The sequence below is a fragment of the Rhamphochromis longiceps genome, linkage group LG1, assembly GCF_057381845.1.
Source record: "Rhamphochromis longiceps isolate RC_006_pf linkage group LG1, R_longiceps_female_GT1.1, whole genome shotgun sequence".
In the NCBI taxonomy this organism is placed as follows: Eukaryota; Metazoa; Chordata; class Actinopteri; order Cichliformes; family Cichlidae; genus Rhamphochromis; species Rhamphochromis longiceps.
The window spans coordinates 12570694-12598000 of NC_140557.1; the positions used below are offsets into that span (position 1 = coordinate 12570694).

General features: G+C 39.1%; 1 protein-coding gene and 1 non-coding gene across 4 annotated transcripts in view; both read right to left on the bottom strand.

Moving 5' to 3' along the window:
* Positions 1–27307, bottom strand: part of trpm7 (transient receptor potential cation channel, subfamily M, member 7) — a 96679-nt gene that overhangs the window by 4653 nt on the left and 64719 nt on the right. Inside the window, exons 8-34 of one of the 3 annotated variants that reach the window (XM_085383342.1) lie at positions 25892–26066; positions 22762–22885; positions 21490–21562; positions 20136–20236; positions 19595–19729; positions 19437–19490; positions 19203–19343; positions 18021–18149; positions 17631–17908; positions 17307–17535; positions 16693–16848; positions 16333–16476; positions 12479–12607; positions 12037–12288; positions 10050–10224; positions 9205–9337; positions 8861–9039; positions 8636–8768; positions 6953–8256; positions 6015–6109; positions 5423–5519; positions 4764–4840; positions 4610–4647; positions 4477–4505; positions 3896–3949; positions 2081–2125; positions 1826–1891 (exon numbers count right to left, since the gene is read on the bottom strand). In XM_085383342.1, coding sequence (XP_085239468.1) covers positions 1826–1891; positions 2081–2125; positions 3896–3949; positions 4477–4505; positions 4610–4647; positions 4764–4840; positions 5423–5519; positions 6015–6109; positions 6953–8256; positions 8636–8768; positions 8861–9039; positions 9205–9337; positions 10050–10224; positions 12037–12288; positions 12479–12607; positions 16333–16476; positions 16693–16848; positions 17307–17535; positions 17631–17908; positions 18021–18149; positions 19203–19343; positions 19437–19490; positions 19595–19729; positions 20136–20236; positions 21490–21562; positions 22762–22885; positions 25892–26066 — 4545 coding nt within the window. The remainder of the gene's footprint in view (positions 1–1825; positions 1892–2080; positions 2126–3895; positions 3950–4476; positions 4506–4609; positions 4648–4763; positions 4841–5422; positions 5520–6014; positions 6110–6952; positions 8257–8635; positions 8769–8860; positions 9040–9204; positions 9338–10049; positions 10225–12036; positions 12289–12478; positions 12608–16332; positions 16477–16692; positions 16849–17306; positions 17536–17630; positions 17909–18020; positions 18150–19202; positions 19344–19436; positions 19491–19594; positions 19730–20135; positions 20237–21489; positions 21563–22761; positions 22886–25891; positions 26067–27307) is intronic. The other 2 variants (XM_085383410.1, XM_085383417.1) reach the window with 2 other exon arrangements.
* Positions 26964–27071, bottom strand: LOC146678337 (U6 spliceosomal RNA). The gene has a single exon (XR_014912690.1). It is a non-coding gene; the product is annotated as a U6 spliceosomal RNA (small nuclear RNA).

Genomic DNA, 27307 nt, shown 5'->3' on the forward strand with positions numbered 1-27307 from the left:
GTACATGTGTAAAATGTACAGGCCACTGTTCCCACTTTGTTTGACAGTAATACTCTTGCTCCATGTCAATGCACCCTTTTTTGGGGGGGGGGGCAATCTGGTGCATGAGTTGCAAAAGTTTTGTCAATCTCTGCTACCACTTTAATAGATTTTCACCTGGATAAATAAGGGATGCATATTTGCTACACATTTCTCTTCCCTGTTCTGTATTTGAATACTTTAAGTCACTTTTCGATTGATTATTCTTGGGACATTTATATCAAAGAAGGCAAACAAACAATGTCTTCGGGCTGGACTTTAACTGAAGTCAGTGCAGTTACAAGATGCATCCTCGTCAGGGACTTATCAAACTTATTCTACTGAATGAGTCGGGGGTTTTTCCAACTCGTGCATTGGAAAATTGGCACAGAGCTCCTCTGGGTGTGTCAGTGAGAGCCTGAAAACCCTTTGTTCCACTCTTCCTCTTCCTCATTAGGAGCAGACAAGGGCTCAGGAAACAACACCCAGTAAATCCAGGTGTAACAAGAACTGCAGGTTCTTGAATGCTCTTAGGCCACTTAGAGTTTACATCCACTTCTCTAAGAACCAGTATTTACATTTAGTTTGTACCAGTATCTCCATACAAAGCCAACATGCAGAACAACAAAACAGAGGTAAAAATTCAACTGTAGTGACGGATTGATTAAAAAAAAAAGAAGGAATCATTAGTTTAGCAATTTGATCACATAAATTTAACAGATATTGATCAACCAACAAGCCTCTGAACAGGACATGGAAATAAATTCATACAGTCTGGTAATGTGAGCCTCGAGGCTCGATGTTTTGTGAAACCTAGTAGTAGTTTTTTATGTGATTATTTTCTTTCACTGGCTGATTTGGGAGAATAATAAAAAAAACAACAACAAGAAAACAAAAATAAAACATATTTGGCATTAGATTAGAGATTAGAATAGGACTAGAGTAATGGTTAAAGGTTAAAAGACCATACAGACTCATTTGGCTGTCGTGCTGCATCCTGGAGGTGTTCATACTAGGACTGTTAACAAATATTCTAGATTTGATTACGGGGGTAAAAAAAAAAGAAGCATTTCTTTGTGCTCTGAGCAGCACAGACTGGAGCTGGACTTCTGACAGAGAAGCTGTGCGTGTAAAACATATTTAAATGTTCTTTGAAAGAATAGTCAAACGTGATTTGGGCCAACTCTTACAGCTGTTACAGCACTAATTCACATAGAACTTAACCAGATTTTATTTCTGAAATTTGATTAGTAACTGGCAGCATGCCTCTTACCCATATAACACATCTAACTCTACTACATACACTCACAGGCCACTTTATTAGGTTCACGAATAACACCAGCTTGGACTTCCTTTTGCCCCCATTCATTCTTTGAGAGACAGATTCAAAAACAAAGTTGCTCTACTGGATTGAGAGCTGGTGACTGCAGAGACCATCTGGGTACAGTGAATTAATGGTCATGTTCAAGAAACCAGTTTCAGATGATTTGAGCTTTGTGACATGGTGGGTTATCTTGCTGGAGCAACCATCAGCAGATGAGTACACTGTAGGTATAACGAGATGGACGTAGTGACAATCTCGTGACAATCGAGAAGTCAAAATGAACAACACACACAAGTACACTTATTTGCTTCACGATCAAACGACAGCTATTGCTGACCCAGCTGCAGATATAGGGTGAGGAAAAAAAGCACAAACAATACTGAAAGCAGATCTGTGATGTTCCGTCTTGATACTTCCTCATTCTGCAACTGCCTGCATCAAGCTTTCGGCTGGGATTTTCACCTTGTGAAGTACTGTTCTTACCTCTAGGTGGCACAGGGGTGAAGGGGATGCTTTGAGACAGCCGCATCAAGTTGTTCCGCTCCACAGCTACAAGAGGAAAAGTACACATGAACATACACCATGTACAGCAGCAGTAGAGGAGTGAGCTGAAGTAAAACTACAGAAAATACTTTGTCTCGGTTACACTTTTCACCTACATTTTAGTACTGATTTTAATAAAAATATTAATAGATACAAACATGGAACAGATCTTACTGTCTAGCATCACCATCTCACCTGAGTACTGGTAGCTTTCAATGGGCTTGAATGGAGAGCCAATAGCTACGGAAAACAGAAAATAATGTGTTTATATTTGTGCAAAACATACCAGCAATAATGACTCAATGATCTTCGGAATTAATCATTTAAGACCGTCCAGACTATCAAACAGACATTTTTACCTCTGACCCTCAGTGCTATTTTATTGATAAAGCTTCTTTGCTGTAAGTCAGGGCTGTCTGATTATAACAAAAATCATTATTGTAATTTTTTAGTTAATACTGAGATCATGCTTGTTTAGTCACAGTAATGTAGAACTACAACTTCCTTGCGACTAGAACACAAAAATAAGTGGAGGACATATTTGCAATCAGCTCTTAGTATTAAAAAACTCAACTTAACTAGCTGTCAACTTGTATTCCGGTTATGTTCCTATATAAAAACATGGTCGCCAAGCCGTTAAATCACCATTCTGCAGCAACTAGTTGACTATTTGTGGGGGATTTGCGGTATTATTGGAAATAAACTGCACTGCACTTCATACACTAAAGTCACTTTAACGATGGAAGCTGACTGCGTACGCATGTTTGAAGCGATCATTTTAAGGTTAAGTTCATTGCACACTGTTGTAATACTCTGGGTTGTACCAGAGTCTCCAATAACTGTCTTCAATAATGTCACTGTAGTATTAAGAAAAAGAAACTTTTCTTTGTAATCGTGAATTTTCTTGAACTTTAATTATAATCATTTAAACCTAAATAATTAGTTGTAGTAATCCAAGTAATCCTACCAGAGAGAAGCAACATTTTAAAAAAAGGGGAATAATTGCATAACATTATGCAGCTTAATAATTGTTCTATTTTAATTACCTTGTTTTCATAAATCTCCAGAACAACATTTTAAATGATAAGTTTTGGAGATATTAGCTGTATAGATGCCTGCTTTACTCGATTATTGGGAAACTAGATGGAATTTTGTGGCTTATTTTGGTTAACAGATTCAGCTCAGTTGAAATATTACAAATTAAACCTGCTTTTAAAAAAGTTTGTGTCATGGTTTCTGCAAAGAAGCCTTGCTGTTCCTGAGTTTTTCAAATAGTGATTTGAGCACCAGAGAAGTGCCATTTATTTCTATTAAAATCAATGAAGCCAGACCTGACACTTCCAAATTAGGGCAGCTTCCATTAAATCAATCTGAATGGATTAAAAGTACTGCATGTCCACAGTTAAATAATGTTCCTTTAAGAAAAACGTGAATTGTTCCAACATCCACCAGCAGGTGTCACTGCACTACTTAACAGAGGCACAAACAGGCCCATGCTCTTTTTTACTTCTAAAAGTTTTTTTTAATTTAAGAAAAAAAATAGATTGAAGTATAAAAATGTGATATCTATACATTATTAAATTTATTACAATTTCAAGCCAGTTGTTTGTTTTATAAGAAATTCTAAAAGTCACATGTATGATCAAATATTTCACACAAATATCTTACTTTAATTTGTCATGTCTTTAGTATCATCAATTTGTTTGTATAGATATTAATAAATTATTTAAAATATTTTAATGACTGTTTTTTTACCGACTGACACTATTCAGGGCCAGAAATGTGTTGCAGATACATTTAAATACTTGTTTTGTTCAAAAATACATAAAATGATTTTCATATATAAAGACAAAAACAACAAATGCCATTTTCCACTCCTTTTAAAAGTTTGCTTTAAAACTGATTGGATTAGCCATTTTTCACTGGATTAATCTCCCACTAAAGCTCAGAATAGATGAAATGACTAATGCAGATAACTATTGTGCTTTTTGGCCAGTCAGCGACACTCACAGTCCTTTCTGGGTCCGAGGTGGGCGTGACGTGGCGTATAGAGAGAAACTGCAGCTGTAACCACAGAAGAAGAACTAAACAGTAAAAAACTGATCCAGAAAAAAAACAAACCAAAAAAAGCCCCATTAAACATTCTGCAGCAGCGTTTCTCTCTCCTATCAGATTTGTCTGCAGGTGTAGGCTTTTAAATATTAGTGAAATCGTTCCTCTCTATCACATATTATTGATCCGTTCTAGACCTTTCCTTCTCTGGAAAATGCTTCGCACAACTCTAAACACGTGCTGTGACGTGTTCTTCCCTTAAGGTCAACTGAGTTTATTCTAAAGAACAATGCTGCGAAAGACAAATCACAATTCTTCAGTTAAACATTAACGAAATATTGTGAAAATGGTATTTTAAAAAAAGGGAAAGGTGTTTTTGGTGAAACCTGTTACAGTATAGATTTTATTGCACACAAAGGATGTTGAGAAAGCTAACAGATCAAAGATCATTGTGATAACATTGTAAGTAAAGCAACCGAACTAGTTAAGCCAGACAGAAAACCCTGACTACGCAGATTTCAGAGGAGCACAGATCTCACCTGTTAGTGTGTCTTCCCCAGGGGCTCGCCTGATAGGGGAAATACACAAATAAATACAAATAAGTACTAAAGCCCAGCTTGACTTTGACTTTACTCTGTGCCTGTGTGCACGTGTGTGGGTGTGGACACTTACAGGCTGCTGGCTTGGGCCGATTTGACCTGAATTCTTTCCTGGTAAAGAAAGCAGAAGTTGTTAAACAGTTACAGGAACAGGTACAAATATAGTTCAGAGTTAATCTGCACAATATATGACTTTTTCCGATGGAAAGTACACGGACTAATCTTACCAGTACTGCAGCCCTGGGGTCATCATGTGTGAGGATGTCTTCAGCAGACACTCTGCTCCTGTCCTTCTTTGTCAGAGCTAAAGAAACACAACCAGTGACAAACAACCCGTATATTTCAAAAGACGTGAAACATTGATCACATTAATATACAGTCTGTTCAAAAGTATTCTGGAACAATGTTTGTCATTTTTCATCTGGCCATCTTCAAAGTGGATTTTAGTTCAAACAATCAGAACGTGATTGATTTCCAGCGAGCGATAGCGACGTTATCGGCCTCACGAAACTGTTCTTCAGTCAGTTGTTCAGTTACCTTGAGCTTCTGAAAATAGGGGACGTTTGCTGCTTTGTTACCTTGGAAACTTGAGCTGGGAGTGACGTCATACCCAAGATGGCTGAGTTCTAGTATTTGCAGCTGTTTTTGTTTTGTTCCCCATCATTCAGCCGTCACTACCATTACGTGCAGCATTTCCATCTTCCCACTTTCAATGTAACGCAGTATTTGTATAAAAACAGCTATAATTCCTCAACACTTAATGTACTACCTGAGTCACACTGAAACTGTGTGACACAATCACATTGTGTGGTGGTGTACAAAGGAAAACTTACAAAACTTCTGGACCCACTGCATGTTATAATTCATCGCTGTTTTGTGAACTTACTCGAGTCTGGATGAAGAAAGGCTGGGTTTCTGTCAAACTCAGTGAAGCCAGCATAAGAGTTGACTGCTCTGATGTGAGTGTGACCTTCGGGTTGAGCCTGGGGACGACACAAAAACACAGTGAGATTAAAAAACTAAAATAACAAAAACAAAAGCACACATGCAAAAAGTTGCGTGAAGGCAAACAGTTCTTAATCACAGATCTGTGGTGAATTTGACAGTTTAGCTGTAACAGGAAAGATTATTTCATACAACCGTTAAGTTAACCTAACAGAAATTTAGCATCCTGTTTACCCATCATGTTTTAATAAGTCAGCCATCTGTCACACACCAATTAACAAGTTACTGAATGACTCTTCCGAGTGTTTTTTTGTTTTTTTTTGATTAGTCAGAACACGTATTTGCAAATTCAGGAAAAATGAGACCGGTTTGTTTTGCTGTGGTTTGGTTGTTTTTACATGCTTATTATGCAAACAGCCCAGTCAGTCATGTTAGGAGTCTACATATGAAAATGTCTGCGGAGGTCTGACATTATGAGAAGAGAAATTTTAAAATAAATAAAATACACATCGGTATAGGTGACATACACACACCTGGGATTTGGTCTGTGGGGTCGGGCTTTGCTGTTTGCTGGAGGTGGGTGTTGCTTTGGCCAAAGAGTGCTGGAGTTCCTCACTGTCTTTATGTCCTGAACCAAGAAAACATCAAGTTATATTCCTATTACAAAATCGAATGCAACTGCTCAAATTAATTCAAATTAAGACAAACAAAAAAAAACAAAACATACACAGTCCCTGATTTAATGACACGACCAACCCCTTCATGGTGAAATAATCTCAGTTCAACATCTGATTCCTCACCCCCACCTGACAGACACAAATACCTTAAAATAATAGGGCTGTCCCGAATACAAGTTCTTTTGAGATCCGGGGGACACACATAATCACTAACTATTGTGAAATAGTGCCACATGCAGTGTAAAAATCTGTCTGGGTACTGCTGTTTGCTGGATGGTACAGAGAGAAAGAGATATGTGGTTTATGCCGAGTAAAAATGCCCACTGATTTTTTTTTTTTGTGGTTATAAAAAGCTGCTAAAACTTGCAACAATCTTACAACAGTGAGGTGGTGAGCTAAAATGACGATCACTGCTGTTAACGAGAACTGTGAAAACCCATAATTTCCAGGCTTGTCTCTGATATATATACACACACATATATATTTATTTATTTATTTTGATGCCTATGCAACTAAATAAATCCGAATACTCAAATATTTGGGTGCAGCCCAAAAAAACAAAACAATACAAAACAAAAAACATTCATTGTTAACTTCAATAAGAAAACCAATCACCCACACTCGTGTGACTTAGGTGAAAACCACAGAACTACCCAAGAACAAGTCGGGCAAAAGGTCCAGACAGAGCAGAGAAAGGAAAGGAGAAGGTCCCCAGCCAAAGCACTACTGCACTCCTGATCTGGAGGTGGACAGCCCCAGCACCTGGCAAATGGAGCTCAGACTGAAACTCAAACCTCTTGCTGCATTTGGCCCACTCGCCAGGCTCCTCTTGTCATGATGACCTTCTGACCAACTCTGACCTTCATAGCAAGATGTTGCTTGTTCTGACACTCCCACTCTCTTTATCCACTGTCTGTGGGGTCTCCTGGATGCCACAGCAAACGTTTCAGTGCAGCCTGGCAGTCTATTATTTCCATAGCTGTCACCCAGTGGTGATGTTAACTCGGGGTCTGGAGAGAGTTCATCATCTGTATACCGTCTACTCGGATAGCCGGATCTGCCCTCGTCGTCACTGAATGCCTCGTTTACATATCCCAAATTGGAGTCCCACTCTCTCTCCCCCTTTGCTAACCCCTCTGTGTTCTCAGGCTTCACAGCGCAAGCAGGCAAGCAAACAGGCTGAGTAGAGCCAGAAGTCTTAGACACAATAACAACAGTAGGATAGAGACACACACACTTTTCATCCTCCTCTTTTATCTTCTCATCACCAGATTCAGCCTCATTCACATACTTACCCACAAATGCCCCAAACTCTACAGAGGTGCTGTCTGACTGTAGGGGGTGCTGGTAAAGCCCAGACAGAGCTAGTTCAGAGTGGCTGGAGCCACTGGGCTGGGAGGGGGTGCTGCTGATGTGGAATTGAACCCCAGGGGAGGGCACATTAGGCAGGCTGGATGGTGAGTCGGAAGGGCCCGGCTCTTGTGGACGGGTCTGCTTAGTCTGAGTGAGCGAGTGTCCTCGTTGACGCAGCTCTGAAGAGGAAACGGGCACAACACTTTGCTCAAAGGCCCTGCAGTCGGCACTGCTTGACGAGCCAACCTCTGCAGCGAGGTGTCCAAGCCCGAACAAGCCCCTCCTCTCTGGACTCAATGCTGGGTTCAGGGTGGGGTCTGGCCCCAATTCTGATGCAGGACTGGGCCCGATTCTCCGTCGGCTTTCTGTCCCAGCCCTTCGTTCTGCGCCCATCCCAAACAGAGCATCCGCAATGGTAGCTCCTGTCTGGGGAAAAGAGGAGCCAAAGTAGGCACTGACACTGCTTTTTCCTTTCACAGATGATTTGGAGAGGGGGCCAGTGTCTGTCGACATGGGGGCAATGCTCGGGACCACATTCTTAGACAGACTGAGCTCCCGAGTGATCTGATTGTGGACCTTGCTGGCTTCTGATGCCCTCTGAACTGTGAGTGTCTTCAGAGTGTCCACGGTCAGGGCTGAGAGGTCCTGCAGGTGGCCAATCTGAGAGTCCAATGTGTGCAATGAGCGCTTTATAAAGTTCACCTTGTTTCCAACCTCCTTCAGCTGCAAGCACATGACCTCAACCCTGTAAATGACAAACAGCAGCTTTCATTACTTACAGAACAACCCAAATTACCTGTAACTTTCCTCATTCAATTCAAATCAAGAAAACTGTTCAGATATTGTTATATTGTTTGTTGAATGTTGCTCTTTTCCCTTTTTGCTGAGTTTTTCCTCCTGTCCTTGGGCAAGTACTTCCATAACAGCCTTTTTATGTCCCTGAGATGACTCATGTTATAATTTGGTGCTATATAAATAAAACTTAAGAAAATAGATTTCTTGTTTAATATTACTGGTACAATTTTCTGGGTGTTTATTAAAACAAATAAAGAAAAAGAAACTGCCATTTGTTTTAATACTTTGAAAACGTATCTTGCCTCTGTGAAGGCCAACAGTGGTCTTACCTTTCTGAAGTAAGGCGTATGCGTTCCTCACTTCCCGAGTGAAACTGATCATCCTTCTCATGAAAGTACGTCTCCACACACTGCTCCTCAAAATCATGAAGCTTCTTTTGGTCTTCCTCTGTGAGAAACAGCTCTGAAAAAAAAAAGAAGCAACAGCAACTTGTAACTGCTGTACATTTCTTTGATGACCACTTAAACTGCTTGTAATGAGTATAAAAAGTATACTTGGTCCGTAGATATTCTCCTTCTTCCTTTTTCTACACATACAGAAGAGGGAGTATATATGGCACAGTAGGATGAAGGGAGGTGGGAGGACAGGCTTCTCATGGTAGGCCATAATGAAGTGGTAACGCTGGTACTTCCACACCAGATTAGAAATGGACTTTACTTGCATATAGACATTGCTGGAAGCAGAGTTAAACATTTAACTGTCAACTGCATCAATGGCAAGATCAACAATGAAATCAGAAAGCAGTATCAGTAAATGGACAAAACCAATATGGAGGAATAGAAGTTTAAATGTTCACATAGCTCAAAGCTGGGCAATGCTGAGGCTAAAAAGTACTTACTTGAAAAAGGCGATTAGGAGGTTGACCATCAATATGTACTGCACAAAGAGGTAGACTGCTTGTAGGAAAGGCGTCAGCCACACTCCTGCTGTGCACAGCGACTTCACCGATTGATCACTGTTGTTGGCACAAACTGTGAAGGAAAGAAGTCCATTAGGAGGGAGCAGGACAAACATCCACCAACCTTCTAATATTACAATGCACACACATGCAGGTTTAATTCATTGTCTTCTACAACTAACATTCAAAGATAAAGGAGGACAGCAAAGCTTCAACAGTGTGATGGAGATAAAAATGACTGGAAAAAAATGCTCAAATGACTGCAGTCGTAACATTCTTCATAGTTTTGTATCAGACGTATTCATTTTATTTTTATTTCTACTGGCTACAGCTGTTTGAAACATCGTGAATTGATTCTTTAGCTGCCACAAGGTCATGATAACCTATGTGATCAATTTAGCAGCTTGTAAAATGTCAGCATACCAGCTCAGATTACGGAGGTTGGCCAAGTGTTTTGTTCCACCAAAGCTTCAAATGCACCCAACACAAATGATGACCACTTAAGCACTGCCTTTTAATCTAGACCATTAAGAGCCACATCAGGACAGTTGATGCTGTGGTGGAGCAAAATGTCCTGCCCTCCTAAAGTGACCTGTTCTGGTTGCCGCTGTTTGGGAACCATGTTGTGCCAAAGAGGTTGTGGGAGCAAACGATGATTAGGATATCGTGGGTTTGATTTCCAGTGCTTGTTTTGACTGATGATTAGCTGACATGCTGTGGTGAGAAGCTTTGAACAAAACTGCCCTAACCCTCCTAGTCTCCCCTACCAAGCTCATCGTCCTTACCATCGATTTCATAGGCATATACTTCCCCATACATCATCCAGTACGGCTGAAAAACCACGTCTTTGGCCAGCGTCCAGCTTGGCTCCTCATTCGGATACAGAATAGCTTTCCTAGGTACTCCATAGCTCAGCAGGACTATAGCCATTATTACCACAATATAGAACATGTTGGCCACCTGCAAGTGCATCACATCAAGTCAATGGAAAACATGATGGATAAATAATAACCATATTAATTATCCATATATGAAAATATTAGACTGCTAAAAAAAAATTTTAGGGACTTTTTAGTATATATAGGTTACATCCGGGATTTAAAGTAAACTCGAATTTAAGTTTTTATATGAAACAAAAACAAGCTGATGCTTTTCCAGTTTTTAGTTTGGTTTAAAAAATTATTGATTTTAGCTGATAGAAAATCTTTCCAAAGCTTGTACTGAAATCACCAGGATTATTAGTCTAATACATTTTTAAGCTGTTGAAATGCACATAATTAAACATATGTTGATTACATTCTGATTCAATTTTGCTTAATTTAAGAAGAAATCTAATAAATTAGGAAATATGCATTTGCTTTCTGGCTGAGTTGGAACACTAATACCACCAATACAACACTAATACCACTACTTTTAAATACGGTATATATAGTAGACTTTAGTCAAATATACATAATATTTATTTATTCAAATGCCAACTACATATGAAGCTCCAGCTAGCATAGGTAGCTTAACTAAAAACAAAACAAAACTGAAAACAAGCAAAATAATGTTTCTGGTTTTGTCCAATGGTTTAAAAATAAAAAATAAAAATCCATAATATCAACACCTGGAATTGCACCAATTAGACTTCAAATTAAGTGTGATGCCACACAATCCCCTTTAAAAAAAATTCACTTTGCAAATTATTATTATTATAATAATTATTTATTTTTAAAGGGTGTCAGAATTTAAAGGAGCTGGTTGATGGACATGTTTAAGCTTTGGACAAAGCCAGGCTAATCAGTTTAGCTCAAGTAAGTGCTAAGCTAGCTCATAATCGTTTAGTCCCAGTAAGGAAGCGAATTTAGTGTTTCATCACAGAATGCCAAATAAAATGAACCAGCCTCAGAGTTTATCTCATCATTTCATCCAATATTATATTTAACTATACCATAACATGTGATGTTATATTTTAATAGCACAATAAATGGTGAAACTAAATGTGGCAGGATAACATAGTGCGGTACAATACCTGCAGATGGTGCTGTTTAAATATGAATTGAAAGGGATTAAAAAAGCGAAAATAAACATGGCATATACATCAATACACAAAAGCCAGGAATCTCTGAGAGTTTGTTTAAATTATGAACAAACTTTAGAAACAAACTAAGAAAAAAAGAAGAAGCCAGATTTGCAGCTGGTGCTCCTTGCAGAGATGGGATAAGGAGAATTTGCGGCCAACAACCACACAGAAAGCATGGAGGTTCGAGGACAAGCCTTCTGACAAGCTATCAGGTCATTATCAGAGGCTGCTGAGAGAAGCAGGAAATTGGCTTTAGAAGACGCCGTCGTCCACCTGGGCTGCAGTATGTCTAACATGAGAGGTAAAAGTGGGAGTGGGGGTGGGGATGGGACACCTAGCATGCTAGGTACTATTGTTGAGGTTTCTGGGGTTTTCATGGGCCTCTAAAGGAGGATGCCCCTTGTTAACCAGCACAACAAAGGTTTTGCAGGACTAAAACACTCAACCTGGGGATAAAGTAACTCAGTCTGCAGTTCTTCATTTCTGTTATGCAGAAACTATGTCTGACAGGCCCAGGAGCCTGGAGGCAATGTTTTCCCTTTTACGTGAGATTCACTCTGCATGCCTCAAGTTGAATTTTCCTAGAACCACATACCAGACATTGTTGTGCTTGTGGTATGAAAGTAAATTAAACAATCTCATCCTCAGTGTCACAAGTTGCTGTAAAATTTGTGTTCAAATGAATACTAAACTTAGAAAAGACTCACCATTTTGGCAATCATCATAACGTAGGGCCCAGCTTGTTGATTAACAGTCAGGAAATCCAGGAGTCGCACATACCAGAAGATGATGTTAAGACAATAAACTGTCCTCCCAGGGCCAAAGGCATCACCTCCGCCCAACCTCAGGCCACAACCAATAAAGAAGGTCACAATGGCCAGGAAGTCGGACACGTTGAAATATTCGCTGAACCACACCTTTATTTTCTGACTTATTTTGCCAGCCTCAGCCATAAACATCTAGAGAGTAAAAGCAGTAATAGAGAAGAGAAGTGAAATCAGAAAGACATTAAACAACAGTCAGTCCTCCAGAAAGAAGCTGTAATAATAAGCTAACCTCTGTGTATTCCTATGAAATGCAAACTCATTTTGGACAACGAACTTATGGAGACTCATGCATCTGAAAAAGGAACACTTCTGATCCACGCACCTCTCTGATTTTCTCAATGGCAGCCGTAAAGATGTAGACGATGACCACCCACTCTTGAAGAGTAGGCCATTGAGACATTTTCACCAGTACCACATATGTGTACAACATCAAGTAGCCCAAGTAGAAGAGCTGAATATGGGAGACAAATAAAGTAAGGTTCATTTAAAAAAAAAGAAAAAGAAAAATTCCTCCCTCCCATCCCTCCTACATGTGAAACAATGCACAGCAGATTCTCTATAGTATATAAATCAGAGGGGACGGAAATGGAAAACGGCCCTGGCTTACAAAGAGCCCCTAATTCAGATAACTTCCTCAGTTAATTATTTTGAGATGAGGTCAGTTAAAGTCCTTCTAAAGGGTTGAACCTCATCACTTTGAGTTGGGAACAAATAGTCATGTCCCTGAAGTCTCTGGCCTCAGAGCTCAGCTGGTGGTTAGCCGTCTGAATAAATATTGTGAGAGAAATTCATCCCTCTCAGTCTCAAGTGAAACTCACAACTCTCAGTTCCCAGAAGGTATTAATGGGGCACTTTGGTGGATTACTTGATAAATGGAACAGAAAATGCTCAAACAATTGTTATTTTTATTAAAACCTGTTTAGTCAGTGCATTTAATATAAAACTGATTACTCACAGTGATAAATTGAAAAGTAAATACCTAACCATAAAGGCTTTAGGGCCTCTTACCAGCAGCACATTTACTGTAATATATTAACAACCCAATATTAGTCACAACTCCTGGGCTTAGTAGTTCATTTGCCCTCTTTGGACATGTGCAGAAGAGGGATCCCTGACATAATTGGCAGAGGATATTAAAAATAGAGCTGCCAAAGAGACTGTTCATCGATGTGGTAAAAGAGCCATGCAGATGGCTGTTGTGTTAGAGGAGGATACAAGAAACAGGATGAGTGTGCCACCAAGAAACCAAACAAGGGGGTGTTTTTAATGTTTGGCAACAAAAGGTTTAAAAATGATGTTGATGAAGCAGGTCTTTAGGCAATAGAATGGTGGAAAAGGTACCGTTTATTTTGCAAACATTTTAATAAAATAAAATGTCAATGACACAAAGTTAAAAAAATAAAATGAAATAGAATGCAGCCTCAGTGGAAGCTGCCAACCCCCCCCCCCCCCCCCCCGACTCTACTACTCAGTCCCCACACTTATGTCTTTCCCAGCCTCACATGGACCCTACCACTTAAGTGAGGAAACCACCAATATATAAATATAAATAATCATGACAATGATAATCCTCAGTTCTGGTAACACTTTAAATATGAATACCTATATGACATATACTGCGCAGCCATATGTTCAAAGAAAGTCAATAACTACAGAAAACCCACTCTGTTGCTCTCCTCTACTGCTCCTATCATGCAAACTTGTCTTTACTACCCACCGACAACCAGGTGACCCACAGAAGGCAACAGGAAAACCAATCAAAACACTAAACTGCGTCCACCGAAAAAACTCCACCATCAAAAAGTAAACAGAAACTTGTGATCAAACACTGGGAAGGGTGAAAAGAGGATAGGAGTGACTTAAATCCCAGTAAGATGGAGCGAGATGATCTTATAGTCACACAGGAGAAGATGATACAGAAGACTTTAAAGTACAACTGTCATACTAGTCTAAGGAGCTTGGAAAAAAAGCAAAAAAAAGTCATTCACCCACTATTAATCACGAGCCTCATCACACAGTAGTAATATTCTTATAATAGCGAGTCAGTGACCCTCTTAAGGGACAATCTGCACTAGGGTTTAAATATCTGGGACTCTCCACCATTTGGTTTTAGAACTAAAGAAGCCTCTTGGATGAGATTTGCAATGTCTTCCAGAAACTTTAAGAAGTCCAGTCACTTTCTTTCCAAGCTCCTTAAACTACCATGACCTAAATGACTGAGAACCTACACAGACAAACTGTCGTACCATAACATCAAATTAGTCTTTAAACGTGTAATTTGTATCACATTACTATATTATTACTATTTGCTGAACATGTTTTCTTGTGCTGATGAATAAGTGTCAGATGCCTGATGTTTTTGTCGAGTCCAACTTTTTCTTTAGAGGCACCATGAGGCTGGCATGTGGTTTTAAGTAAATTTCTTCAACTTCTGCACAGCCAGATATTGTACAATTTTACACAGACACTCTGATAAAATAATAAACTCTGATATATATAATCAGACTCAGAAGACAGACAGACAGATAGATACATAGACAGATATAGATATATCTCAGATCAAATTTAAATTTGTCCAGCAGTTTGTTTTGTGGTTAAATAGTAACAAAACTTGAGACATTTCCAACCTCAGTTTCACTTTGTGTTCTATACCTAGCAACAACCATGAACAAACTAACACAGTAAACGAAGACGGTGAACATTATACCTGCTTAACATCAGCAGTGTCTGTGTCAGCAAGCTTAACTGTCAGCATTTCTGAAGAAACTTTGCCTCCACGCAAATATCATTCCATATCAAAATCAACTAAATCTGAGAACAGTTCCCACCTGACCCTAAACGAATCAGCCAGTTTTGATGTTTTAAGTAACATTATTTTTCTGCTATTTTTAAGTCACATAACTTTTTAAGCACAGGAGGGGTTCAGAAAGGAAGCAATGCCTAACTCTAGTGTTTCCCATCGTTACGCTGACTCTCAATTTAAGTTTGTATAAAATTGCTACTTAAGTAGTACAATTTTTTAAGTAGGTCAAACACACTGTAAACTGTGGGAAAGTCTTAAAATGTCCTCCCACACACACACACACACGTCCAGTTTCTTAGTGTAACGTTAATTAAGTCAGTTGTGAAAACTGTTGAACCTTGACATGTGAGGTGTGATCTGCTGGAAAAATCAGCCATTATCCCACGGGTGACAGGCAAGTCAGCGGTGCAGTGATGCAGTAATGTGCTTAAACTCGGATGAAATCTGCTAAAGCAGATGTAGATAAGCGTAGGCAGAGGCTATATTCTGTAGGCTAGTGGGTTTTAGTGATGTATCAGTAACCAACAAAGATCAGTCCCAACCTAAGTTTCTGAGAACTAGTGTTGGGCAACAGTGAGAAAAATGCGAGAGAAAAGAAGAGCGTGAACCTGACAGTGCATGAGCGTATTTAAGAAAATATATTATAACATAATTTTCCTCAAGGAAAATTAGTAGAAGGACTCGTGCTGTTTGAAAGGTGCACCCCTTGCCTTCTGATTTGAACACACTTTCCTGCCCACTCTCTACTGTATTTTATTTAAAATAAAAAGTAACGATGTGGAGATGAAGGTGGTGCTTTGCCACTTGGGGACTGCCTAAACACAGGTAAAACAAAACCCACAACTGAATGATGAATACCAGATACAAGACAAGAACAAGAAGAAAAAATATATATAAAGACCTCTTACCAATAATCTAGAACCATTAATTGTAAGTTTTATATTGGATATTTTAGTGTGATTATGTTCCATAAGCTTTCATGTGGGTGAGATACTGTGAGATCAATCAGGGCTGCCCCTTGTACCTTCTACTGTCTCAATGGTGTTTGATTACCTCAAGTCGTTAAGTCTCGAGCAACACCTTTATTGCTTTACTGAATTTTTCCTAGACACGTATTGCTGGAGTTTTAACTTCTTCAGACTTTATCCCCTTCTCCATGCACCAAGGAGTAGATAAAGTTGTGGCAGAAACCTCTTGTATGTTATCTGATTCCCTGACACAAGGGTGCATGTTGGCTTTAGTTGAAGGATATTTGGCGACTAAATTTCTTAAGTGAAGCAATGCTGGCAAAAAGATAATTTAAGTGTCTGAGAAGATCTTAGTCAACTTGCTTTTCCATATATATCTATGCGCTTTCACTGTAATCTTCATACCGTATTGGACCAGAACTTGACAATAGGAGCATGATAGAAGGCATAGATTTTCCTGGTTAAAGGCAGCTTCCTGGAACGAACATGTGTCTCCATGTCACTTTTTGTCTCCACATGGTCATGGGATCTTGTCTCCTTAAACACATCCTGCAAAAAACATTAAACAGGCCCAAATTACACAATGAGGAAAAAAGATTTAATTATCTGAATATTACAGTTTTCCCACTTTTCATTGTTATACATAGATACAGCCTTTAATACTGCTCAACTAGAACAAATTGACAGCTTTTCATTCATAAAGTCTGTCAAAACATTGGTGAATTCTAGAGTGCACACAAGACAAAGACAGTGTGTAAATCTAACCATTTGAATGTCTTCAGCTATGTTCTGGAAGTTGTGTTCGCTGTCCTCCATGGTCATCTGGTGGTCATCCTGACTCTGAGGAATGTGAGCCATCTCAGCCTTGGATTTGTACTCCAGCAGGAGGATGGCAGGAGGCACCAAGATACTCAGAATCACCTGCAGATACATGCAAACTCATGGGGGTGGGTACTGCTATATTTGTTGAGACAGTCCTTTGAATTACAAACACTGATGAAACCCATAATATTGCCATTTAAGAGAAAAACTAACCTGATGTGTGCACTGCCAATTTTGCTGCCAATTTTGCTGTTTTCACAAATGTAAATACTTTTCTGCTTTTCTATAGTGTGATTAATCACTACAGTGTAACTCAGCTTCATTAGCTGCTTAAGGTCTAACCTTGATTTCAGAGTATGACCTCCTTAAATAAATGCTTTATTCCCTAATGACTCACTTAACAGGTACAGAAGATAGATTTTTGTTGACCATTTTTAAATAAAAGGTACTGATAGCAATTTTTGTATATTAGATCTGCAAGCAAAGCTCTAAATATCACATGAAAATTATACCAGCTTTATCTTCTACCAAAATTAAAATCTAAATGGAACATGAACCTTGTACCAGGAGTTCTTGCGCATATTCAGTCGTCCCATCCACATGTCTGACAGCAGCATCTGGGTGCAGGTATGAGCCACAAATGGTCGTAGGTGAGACGAGACAGCCAACTTCAAACAGGTGGAGTTGCTCCAGTTCTTTAGCTCATAAGTCAGAAGCTTCATGGCCATAGTCTCATCCTGCCTGAATGACTGCTCCAGCAGGTCTACTGCCAACCTCCCAAACTCACTGTGATACAACCCGCACGATTATTTCACTCCTGATATATAAAAAGAATATTTCACTCATATCTGAAACGTATCAAAAGTCACAGAAAATCTTACTTTGAGTACTCCTTTAGCTCCTCTGAGGTGTCATCCACTACATCGCTCTTCTTGGCCTCATAGCTCATAGACCGGCAGAGTTTGCAGGCCACCAGTGCCTTTGCCATGTTTTCTTCTCCATGCTGCCAGAGGAAGAGTGACATTTTCTGCCTTTTCATCAGCACAGCCCAGACCAGGAGCTCATTAAAAGGGTAGGGGAAACGCCGCGTCTCTGGGTCGTCAATGTCCACAATCTCTTCTTTGCTTCTCTTTTGTTTCTGCTCGGTGGAAGACTCAAGCTGAGAAGTGAAATGAACAATGGGGGGTTAAGAAGGAGACAGACCTTACTTTCAACAATGGTTCCAGATATGCAGAGGCTTTAATTCACCACAGCCTTTTAGGCATGTTTACCTTGGGTTTGTACGGTTGCGCAGTCTTGATAAAGTGGTTGTGCCTTGTCTTCTCCTTCTTGTCAGCCTGCATGCTAAAAGACTCATGACTTTTTCTTAAACCAGGACCTGCTGTATGGCGCCCAGACCTCTGTGCAAAAACATGAACCCATATTCACGTTTAGTAGACTACTTGTTCATAACAAATATAATTATAGATATTAAAGCCCAAAATATGTCAACCAACAATGTCACCAACATGTTTTGTTGACAATGTTTGCTTGTTAGCTTGGCAAGATAAAAAAACCAAAATATTGGCCTAAATCCATCCATCCATTTTCTGCTGCATATGTGAGAATGGGCTGCAAGGATAGCAGTCTAATTAAATAAACCAAGATCTCCCCTCTCATCCGCCACCTCCTCCACTTCATCTGGGGCGTCAGAGAGGTGCTCCCAAGCAAGCTGAGAAACAGTCTATCCAGTGCGTCCTGGGCCTGACCTGTAGGAAACAACCTACAAAACACCTCACGTCCAGGATGCTTCCTTGTCAGATGCCCAAATCACCTCAACAGGGTCTTTTTGATGTGGAAGAGTAGTGTCTCTACTCTGAGCCCCTCCTGAATGGCCGGGCCCTCACCCTAGCTCTAAGGGAAAGCCGAACACCTTTGAGAAGAAGCTCATTTCTGCCACTTGTATCTGCCTGCAAACTAATTTTCTGGTCACTTCCCAAGGCTTCTGACCATAGTTGAGGATTTCACCGAGCTCCTCCCACACCACAGCTTTTGCTTCAGTTACTCCTAGGGACAGAGTTCACTTCGCCAGTCAGTACCTGTTAGCCGCATCTACGGCATTACAAGCAAACCCAAGCTAAACAATTCTATAACCTGAACGTTCTGTTCACCTCTGGTGTCCAATATCTTGTTTTGGGGTTATCAAGACACCTTGTGACCATAGCTCCATATAGCAGCTTCAGCAATAGAGGTGCGAAACATGGTCCACGATTCTCGATCTCCCCAGCCATCTTTGGATTGCTAAGGTAGGAACTGAAGTTTTTGCAAATCAGGGCCTCCATAAGACACTCCCAATGCACCCTCACTAGACATTTGGGTATGCCAGGTCTGTCCAGCACTGATGGCTAAAAGTTAAAATAAAATACAAAGTGGAAGAGTTTTATGACACATTAAAAATATCAGCCGTTTCTCACCCTACTATTTCCATGAAGATTGTTGTAAATGATTCGAAAGCGTTTCCTGGTGTAGTTGCACCTGTAAGTCCCGCCCATCAGGTACTCAATAACCAGGCCAACGTCAATCAAAGTGATTTTATAATTTGGAGGCAGATGGCTCTGTAAAAAGGTACAATAAACATAGATTAAGAGGATTACACTTAATATCAGGAAAAAAAGATTGTGTAAATTGATAGTAAATGAAGCAATTACCTGTTTGACATCTCTAACAAGGTGAAGAAGAGTTGGGTTGTTGGGAGGTTGCTTCTACAATATAAAAAAAAAAATACAAACACCACACATTTAAAATGACATCTTTTATACCCATCACCTCTCTCATTAAGTGGCTATAACATGACATAGGATGGTACCGTGTTGTAGAGCTCCTCGAGCCGACTGATTGTCAGGAAACGGTGCATGCTCACTCCATTCTCTATGAGCAGCTTAACAAAGTCCACCCTGTCCATTACAAGTGCATCCAACATTGCTTGTTCCAAAGAGCTCACCTTCACACACAAAAATACACATGTTGGTATGAAGCATTCTCTTATAGAAAATATCTATAAAACAAAATTAAGAAGACCAAAAAAACAAAAACCCAAATACAAATAAAAATTATATTATCCACTCTCTTATTTACACAAGAGCCAGAAGTCCTCCAGTTTTAAAATAAACAAAGGCACTGAGGCCTGCTTATGAAGACAACTGTAATAAGGTTCACGTTACAGTCAAGACAAGTAATTCGTGGCAGCCTGCCCAAACAGTCTCCTGGGTCTTCAGACTACAAACTGTGGTCAACAACAATTCTGGGGTTATTTTGGGTGAGTGCAAAGGTTTGTAGCTAATGCTGAGCTAAGCAAACATTCCTGGGAGTTGTGGCTCACACACACACAAACAAACATGCAGACATACCAGGAGCTGCTGTCCGTACACAAACACATGATTCTTGGCAATGTCTACACGGTCCCAGGCCAAAGTCAGGACCAGCTGATCGAAGGCAGATGCGTTTGTGCCTGAAACACACAGGTAAAGCTATGTATAAACACACAGAAACACATTACTTCACAGGCAACTAAAGCCTTATTAACTGTGTATTTCCTGTTAGCCAACACACAGGATTAGAGGGCATTAGCAGAGCATGTCCAGCACAGTAATACAGTCAATTACACACTAATACAGCTACAGAGCAGATTAGACTACAAAGTAGATCCCGCTCAGTCCACTGGTCTCTTCTACACTAATCTACCTGATTGTACTTTAGGAGCCATCTGAATCGAATGGTCATGACCACAGTACACATAATTTATGCTGTCTGGATGTAAAAAAGGAAAGTAAGTTCTTCAATCTGAGGTCATTTTCCCTGATCTTTTTGTTTGCGTCTCATTTTACCTGCAAATGGAAAGTGAAAAAGGAAGCAAATGTGCAAAAATAACTCTTACTTTTTCATGCTTCCATCAAGTAATTAGTCTAATCTGCACAGGTTTCTGGATGGAACCATTTACACTCTTATGCTACGTTTGATTGAAATTAGTCTTTAGGTTAAAAAAAAACAAACAAACAAAGGAAGAATGGTGCCCATTAACAATACCTAAATATATGTATAAGAGACAATCTATATCTCATTAGAAAACTCAAGGATCTCTGAAGAAACCCCAATATTTTTTAAAAGCAAAAAAGTGGTTGCACCCCAGGATCTTTTTAAGGGTGAGCTAGTATTGTACTATGAAAACAGCACCTGAGACTGACAAATATTTGCCTAAGTGGATATTTAAGCCACAGCCCTCAACTTTTATCTTCTGAACATGCTTAACCCCATTCACGTGTTTTGTTAAGAGAAAAAGACTGCTTGCGTTTTAATTTAACAACATTTTAACTATATTATTCTCCTATACAATTTTACAATAAAAAGATTCAAAGAATAATGGCAGGACATAATAAAAAGTTTTTTTTAAATAGGATACAGAGAAGGGTGGGATACAGCTGTGAGAGACAGAGCTCAGTGATTGTTGGAATAAGGAGGCCATGTGAATGTGAGCAACATGATCTCCTCAGAGCTGAAAGAAAAGGGCACACTGGGGGGAACTAGGTTCTCAAAGCATATCTATATCAGAAAAACAACATTACCAAGTCTTGAAATCTTAAGCTTCAAATGCCAATGGCTATAGTGTATGAACAAACTGAATCAACTTTACATGACTTTCTTTTTTGGCTCCTTTATTAAAGAAAATGAGAGGATAAAAGGTTCAGAGAAAATGAATCCACTAACCTTGGAGTAAGGCCCTTAGAATGGCTACATCAATATCTTGATGTTCCTCAGAACTGATGTGAAACACAGTGATCTTTAAAAAAAACAAACAACACAAAAAACACTTATAATAAGGCTCCCACAGACATTATCCACATGGTTGAAGCTGAAATCATAACCCCCCCCCCCAAAAAAAATCCACTATTTAGAAAAATCAGCAGTTGTCACCAATATGCAAGAAGGCAGATTTTACATCCACAATTTTGTTGTACAAGTACAATGACAATAAAAAGCTATTCTTTTCTAATCTATTCTACAACATTACATCCGCAGTCGTCTCTGCATTAGTGTGCTGTTTGGCTCAGGAGGTTAAGAGGATTTCAATCAGGTAGAGGTAACAGAGAAGTGTATCAGAAGAGATGTGAAATATAATACAATTTGCACCAGCATTTGTGCTCATTATCTCTCTCAATCCATCTCTACAAAGAAACACAAAATCCTTATTTTTAGGCTCAAATAACCTTCTCTTCTCTTATGTCTTTATTGTCCAGTACCAATCAAAATCTATAAGTGTAATTACAAATAAAGGTCTCGATGTCCTACTTTTATTTTATTTTATTTCTTAATTATGAAAGTAAAAACTTTTACTGATTTAGATCAATTTTAAGTAAAACTGTGCAATTGCCAAAAATTAGATTCAATTCTATTTTTTTCATAGCTGTTGGAAGACATGATTCTGATATGGATTAATTGTTATGCCTTTTGTCTTTCTTTTCCTGGAGAGTGCTTCTGCTCTTCTCTTTAACCTCAAAGTTGTAATTCATCTCAGTCCAACAGTTTTGAAACCAATTCTGCTATTTAGGAAGACTCGTGTTTAAAAAAAAAAAAAGTAAGATCTATCAAAAGTTGAGTTTTATCGCAGTTTTAAGGATATCAAAATGTAAACAAACAGAACGAAAGAAGAACAAAATACAAGGTTATACGCCACAAATTACTGGTAAGGTTATGCTTTTGCTTGCATCTCTCAAACCCTTCCTCGGTGGTGTGTCTTTCTGTCAAGGTAAAGTTTCAGCTTTGTTTGGGTGGGGAGGCCCATGGTATCATACTTTGAAAACCCCCTGTTTAGGTTGAAATCTAAACCACCTTCTTTCACAATTTCTGGTGCTTTTAGTTTTTATACATTTCTGTTTAGTCCCTCTGAACTTCCCAAATCACTGTCACTGTGGGAGAAAATGAGTGAATATAAATAAGAATTAAGAGCAACTAAATGTGATTAAGAAAGTGAAAGTTTACCAGTTCTTTGCTCTTCATGCACTCCATCAGAGTCTGAAAGAGATGGATTGCTTCACCTTGGCTGAAGTTGAAGGTTTTCTTGATGGTTGCAATAATGTCTGTTTCCACTCCATCAGGGAGGCCGCTGTTGAAAAGTTAAACTGCTAAAATACACAGCTATAAAATGCTTTATGGGTTTGATTCCATCATATTACCCATATAACACTTGTTTAGCAATATTAATATGATTGTGTTTTAGGGTTGCATGAAGTTCTAGACTAGTACTGGTGAAAGAAGGAACAATTTATCCAAAGAGCTACACAAATGTCTTGTCTTAATGTTGTGATACACTACTCCTTTTGTCCTAGGAAAACAAATAGATCCTTAATAATGAATAAACTAAAGATGAACCTTTTCAGCCATATTTTTATGCTTTGAATGCACTCCAGTGGCACTGCATGATAAAAAATACTTTTTCAGTCCTATACTTCGCCTTGGAGCAACCCCTTATTTCATCCTAGTGTTTCTCAAACTGTGGGGCAGATCCCACTGGTGGATCACAGAGAGGCAAGTGTAAAATATGAAGTAAACTATGACTTTTTAATTTTAAGGGAAAATGAGAAACACTCGTTTTAAATCGTCTCAGGAGCTCGTCTCTGCTTTTACGATTGATATGGTTCTGTTTGGTTTATCAAATGGTGACCAGGTTGAACTGAAGCCCAAATGGGAGATTTAAAGTATATTTGGGCCCTGTTCATAAGGGGAGAGAGGAGCAAAGAGATTTAGAGACAGAGTGGTGCTGCGTCTGCAATAATGTAAATGCTGTACTGGTGTGCCATGGTGACAAGAAAGCTGTGCATGAAAGTGAAGCTGTTAATTTACTGGCCCTTCTACGTTCCCATCTTCAGAAATAACATTTCCTGTTCCAATAACATAAATAATAAGCTTAAACACCATGTTTAAATACTGCAGTTCTACAATCACTTCATGTATTTTAATACTATTTTGCAAATGTCTTTTTTTCTTTATTTTATTACATATTCTACCTCATATACTCAATTTAATTTCACTTCAAATCATCAAACAAGTCCTATTCTTATTGTAAAACCCAATGCTACTGACATATACATATCTCTTGTGTTTCATAAAAATGCCTGAATGTTTGTGTGAACGGAGCTATTTACAAGTCGGAAATAGATGTCAGAAATAAATAAAAGCCACAAAAAGTATTGTTATCAAAACAAAGTTAAAAGAAAGACAAAAAGGAAGGAAAAATTGTGTCAATTAAAGCAGCAAATTATTTAGCAATAACAGTATCATGATTCAGAAATAGTCTCACTTAGACAACTTTGAAGATTTTAAATGCACACTGGAAGTTAGAGCTGGGCGATAGAACGATAACGATATGTATCGCGATATAACTTTTTCTCGATAGAAAAATTAAACTATCGCGATAGACCTCGCCGCTCTTGTCCTCTTAAAAAAAAGAACAGCCAATCCAAATTACGTAGCGCAGAGCTGAACCAATCACAGCCGCAGCGTCACGTCACGTGACTTGTTACGTACAGCACAAGTGCCGAGCCGCACATGTGTATTTGTTTGGGAAGCAGCCAGCCACCGTACCGCCCGGGTAATGGAGGAAATGAGTGTGCCGACTAGAAAAATCAACCGAGCGTGACCGAAGGTTACCGAAGAGAAAACAGATGATGGTTCCAATGCCGGAGAGATTGTCGAACGGAAGAGCCATAGAAGTTCCGTAGTGTGAAGGTATTTCGGCTATTTCAAGTCTGACAAAAAACAGAGTAGCGTTCACTGTAAATTGTGCCGAAAACAAGTCTGGAAATACAATAAACTGGTGCATGCGCTACGTCCACACGTACCCGGGTATTTTTGAAAATGCAGATTTTTCTATGCGTTTGCACCTTTCGTCCACACGTAAACAGCGTTTTTGGTCACTGAAAACGAAGATTTTTGAAAACTCCGTTTTTGCATTTACGTGTGGACCAGAAAAACGGAGAAAACGCAGCGTCAAATGTGTGCGCATTTTTTGACGTCACACTGTGCGCCACGTTATTGTTTCAGTGAAATGAATTTCTACAATACTGTTACTGTTAATTCTACTCTCTGCAGTGTTTAAATGCTTACATATACACACAGTTACTGTCACTCCACACATACGACTCGGTTCTGCTTCTATGCCCCAGCTTTGTTTCCTTTTTCCCCACCGAGGCTTCTAGACTTCTGATTGGCCAACATTTCTGCACGGTTAGGAATCTAGCTCCACCTGCTGCTTTGGCATGTTCATAGCAGCGTTTTCCTTCATTTCTGCCTTTATGTGTGGACGGGATTATTTTTTAAAACGAAAAATCTCCGTTTTCAAAAATACCCGTGTACGTGTGGACGTAGCCTCAGTCTCTGATTGGAAGCGCTAATTCGTCATTCGGCTTTTGTCAGACTAAAGTAACTGTTAAAACTGTTTGAAAAGCTAAGCTATACAACAAGGAGAGATTGAGAATTTCCTTTTAGTTCTCAGTTTATTTGATATTGACAAAAGTTAGTCAATTTTGTCTGTTCTTCTGTAAAACAAACTAAGATTTATTTTTAGAATTAATATTTTGTTTCTAAGTGGAATTGACAATTTAGTCTGTTTCGTTTGTACTATTTTGAAACTTAAACGCTTTAGCGGCTGCCTTTTGTGTAGTTTGCAATATTTGCCTTTATTTATCTGAAAAGGTCTCATGTTCCTTAAGTACATCTACCCTGTTGAACTTATTATGGGAAATAAATATTTAAATAAAAACAAGCTGCTGATTATTTCACATTTTACTTGTGAGCAACGGCACATTTAAATCTTAGAAATATAGTTATTTGGCTTATATCGTGATAGATATCGTTATCGCCTGAAATGAAAAAAACATATCGTGATATGAAAAAATCTTATATCGCCCAGCTCTACTGGAAGTTTTAATAAAATGACTGAAATCCTTCAACTTTCTTTGGTTGCATATAGGGTTCCTCAGCATTTGCGGTTTACTGTTAAGTTTTGCTTTTCATATCTAAAATTTAAGTTGAAATTTTAATTTTTATCCAGTAAATTCTACTGTTGGCAAATTTTGGTTGTTTTCATGGCATCAGTGAATGTTCATCCTACCCGCCCTCCTCGGTTTGCTTGTGGACGTAGGCCAATATGTCAGCAGCTCTGCCGGTCCCCTCACACACCACCACTGGGACAGGAGGACTCTCCTGAAGGTACTCCAGCACAGTCAGGATCACATTGGGACCACCCTCAAAGATCAAGGCTACGACAGGAACCCCTTGACCAATTCCTTGGGGGAAAAAAACAAAAATAAATAATGAATATGCATCAGATAATTATGTTACTTAAAATAACTCCCTTTTATTTCAATCTGATTTGAGTGAAACAACTTCAAAAGACTGACAGTTTTACAGGTACTGACATGATATTTGCCAAGAAAATTTAAGAATTTTCTTTTGTTTTTACAGTTTAGAGTCCATCCATTATCTTCCGTGGGGGGCTGGAACCTAACAAAGCCTATCCCAGCTACCGTAGGGTGAATTTCACCTAAACTAAAAACATTTCCAGGTTCCATTTGATCTCATATTTTGTCAAAATGAACACAAACAATATTCTTGTGTGCTGAGCAAAAGCACAAAACAACAAGGCAGATGTGGAAAAAATTTAGAATTTAAAAATTTGCCTCAAAGAGCAAGTTTCGGTTTACTTTAACTGCTTAAAGGACATTTGGAAATTAATAAGAAACTATCTAAGCAAGATTAGAGTGGAAAGTGAGGATCCTGTGATATATGACACGAAAGAAGCCAGCAGGCTTGATCAGGCAGAAACAGGGAAAGAAGCATTGAATTTTGATATCATATCGTGATTGAAGAATAATTCCTGTGTTTATTTGATCATTTATTCTTGGCCGACACTGATCTCAAACAAAGAAACAAAAAAAACAAAACTCTTCTCCCTCTGGGAATGCCTACGCGAATTGGGAAGGTGGAGAAAGACAACTTAAGAAGTCACTAGCACTGCGGTCAGACGGATTGCAATCTGTCACTAAACACAAAAAAAATTTAGGCCCACGTCCTTTACCCTAACAATGAACTCGAAGAGCATAATTGTAACAATTGTAATATTTTATGATTTATAGTTATCAGGGGTAAAGGGCTTTACACATTTACTATTGCAGAACGACACAAAAAATTTGGAACGCTTCACGAATTTGCGTGTCATCCTTGCGCAGGGGCCATGCTAATCTTCTCTGTATCGTATCCAATTTAGCGTACGCGCTTGCCGAAGCAAGCACGCTTACCATCAGGCGGGGCTTGCTATATATCAGCCTGCTGGAACACGCCGCACCTTATCGCGGTGCCCCCTTCATAGCTGCAGGCTCTCGTAACCAAGGCATTTAAATATGCATTTATACATTTGGAATTGATACATTTACTCTTGCTGAACTCGACACAAGAAAGATCAACACCAACTGCTGACAAATTCTTGTCAAATTACTCAAAAAGAACAAATACAGAATAAAAGGGGGAG